Consider the following 2,500-nt stretch of genomic DNA (forward strand, 5'->3'; position numbering starts at 1 on the left):
TCAGGACAACAGCAACACTATCTCACACAGCTGCAGCCTTTTGCCCTGAGCCTGCTGCCTCGTGTCGATATGGCTCTCATCCGGCCCGCATTTGAACCACATCATGAACCACCAGACATGGACTCAATCTGGATCTGTTTTCAGTCTTGTGTGAACATGACATATATTTGGTTTCATTCTGGTGTGAATTTGTTGTACATACAGTATGATGTCGTATACTTGACCTTGATCTGGTTTCGATGTGGTGTGAATATGTTGTACATTTAGGCTTAATTGAATGTTGTATACTAGACCTTGATCTGGTTTCAATGTGGTATGAATATGTTGTATATCAAGCTTTTATTCAAAGTCTATCTACAGCATTGTTGAATGACTGTCCCTCTGTTGGCACAGTCATAGGCTACTCCTCTTATACAGTACTACATGCTTCTGTATTGTTATGCTGATTCCGTGGTTTGATAATGCATCGGAATACACATGAAATCCTCTGCCATTGTCATCCTTTATAAGTGAGATTGTTACCCTGTTTAAATAACCAGGAAGTATATAGCAAGTATGAAATCTGCTGTGGGTAATTTGTCTGACATATACTGTACAGTGAACTGTTATATACCTGACCGTAAATCTGTTGCTAACTGGGCCTGATCTGGTTTCAATCTAGTATGAATCTGTTGTATGTGTGGCCTTGATCTGGTTTCAAAATGGTGTGAATCTGTTGCGTACCTGTCAAAACTGATCTAGAAAACACGGCTATAGGACTGGCTCTGGATCTGGTCTGTTAACTCATTATTTATCCTCTAAAAAATAAAAAATTAAGTCAGGCCATTGGCTTGTCTGTTCCACTAGCCTAAGGAAACGTAACAAATAAGCCCCACAGAATATAGATACTGCTGTCAGATAGCAGATAGAGTACGAGCAGACAGGGCCCTCTGGCCACAAAGTCACATCTCAGATAGTATCTACTGTAGCCCTGCAGCACTATTTAACCCACAGATCGTGTCTGTCTGTTCCAGATTAGGACCAAATCAGGGCCACAACAAGGCCAGACCAGGGCCAACTCCATGATCCATTGCTAAATTGGAGCCATAACTGTGCCAGATCAACGCTAGCTCTGTCCCAGCATCCAACGCTATATCTGCGCTACCTGCGCTAGCCTTCATTTCACACCTGACTAAATTGTACTGAAGCGAAGCAGACTGCAGTGCTGCATTTGCTCAGCCCTTTCCGTGTGACTGTACCTCGCCACGTTCACGGCCTGATCGGCAAACGAGCGCTAAGATCACGGTCCGATAATGAGGCGTGAGAGGTTCGGACTCGCCCTAGGAAGCACCCCCTTCATTAGCGTCCTCGCCACAGAGAGAGGAAAAAAGCCCAAATCTCAGCTATCTCTGTTTATCAGGCTCGCACCCTCATAAGCTCTTTAAGGATTCCCAGTCTCCGGTCATTACAGCAGCATATCAAAGAGGGATTATGCCGCTTTCAGATTTTAAGATTACTGATTTATTTGATTCCTCTCCCCCCCCCCCTTCCTTCTTCCTTCTCCCCATGTAACTTCGGGGCAGCGAGTGAACATCTTGTAAGGCTTCGTCACGGAAACATAAAAGCAGAAAGACCGCCACACTACATTCAACACACATCAACACAGACACTCAGTTAAGCACACAGGCACTCAGATGTCGTGTATGATGTTCTCGGGTTATTCATGTTCTATACATTCTGATACTACATTTGTGTGTTTGAGGCTAAAGCTTAGCTGAAAGGAATTGAAACATCTTGACAATGTTGTTTACACGTCATTTTTCAAAAAAACTAATTTCACTTTCAAACATTCCTCAAATATCATAAAAATATTTTTGTTGCTTGTTTTTTTATTTGTGTTCTTATTTGATTTTCAGGAGACTTGTATTAGGCTATAATATTCACCTCTACCATACTTTTCTATGAAGGATTCTTTGAGTTCTTTTGAGATCTCCTCACTAGAAAGCCTCTGGTTCTGGTACCTGAAGCCCAGCTGTCTGCAGACCACTTGGGCGTGCTTCTCGGTCCAGTTGTCGTCGCAGACGGTGCCCCAGTCTCCTGAGTGGTACACCTCCAGCCGGCCCTCCCAGGGGCTGTCTCCGTCAACCAGTCTCACCACACCATCTACAGCAGAGAGATGTGCGCACACACACACACACACACACACACACACACACACACACACACACATTTGTATAGTGCAGTCAGTGTGTGTGCATATCTCTCATCTTCAACAGTAAATGATTGTTGTGACTGTGTGTCTCTTCAATTAATTTGTGTGTGTGCATGCGTGCGTGCGTGCATGTGTGTGGGTGTGTTATAGGCCTCCAGTTCTGGCCAAAGTGTGTGTGTGTGTGTGTGTGTGTGTGTGTGTGTGTGTGTGTGTGTGTGTGTGTGTGTGTGTGTGTGTGTGACTGTGTGTGTGTGTGTAGCACTGTGTGGTAGTGTAGGTGTAGCAGGACACGCCAACGTCCTCCATGTG

The 2,500-nt window shown here is 44.6% G+C and overlaps 1 protein-coding gene across 1 annotated transcript in view; it reads right to left on the bottom strand.

The window, feature by feature from the left end:
* The window catches only part of si:ch73-127m5.1 (neurotrypsin), a 42,092-nt gene that overhangs the window by 11,439 nt on the left and 28,153 nt on the right, over positions 1-2,500 (bottom strand). Inside the window, exon 8 of the mRNA XM_062526810.1 lies at positions 2,001-2,142. Within this exon, the coding sequence (XP_062382794.1) occupies positions 2,001-2,142 (142 nt within the window). The remainder of the gene's footprint in view (positions 1-2,000; positions 2,143-2,500) is intronic.

This window comes from Sardina pilchardus, chromosome 22, assembly GCF_963854185.1.
Source record: "Sardina pilchardus chromosome 22, fSarPil1.1, whole genome shotgun sequence".
Classification (NCBI taxonomy): Eukaryota; Metazoa; Chordata; class Actinopteri; order Clupeiformes; family Clupeidae; genus Sardina; species Sardina pilchardus.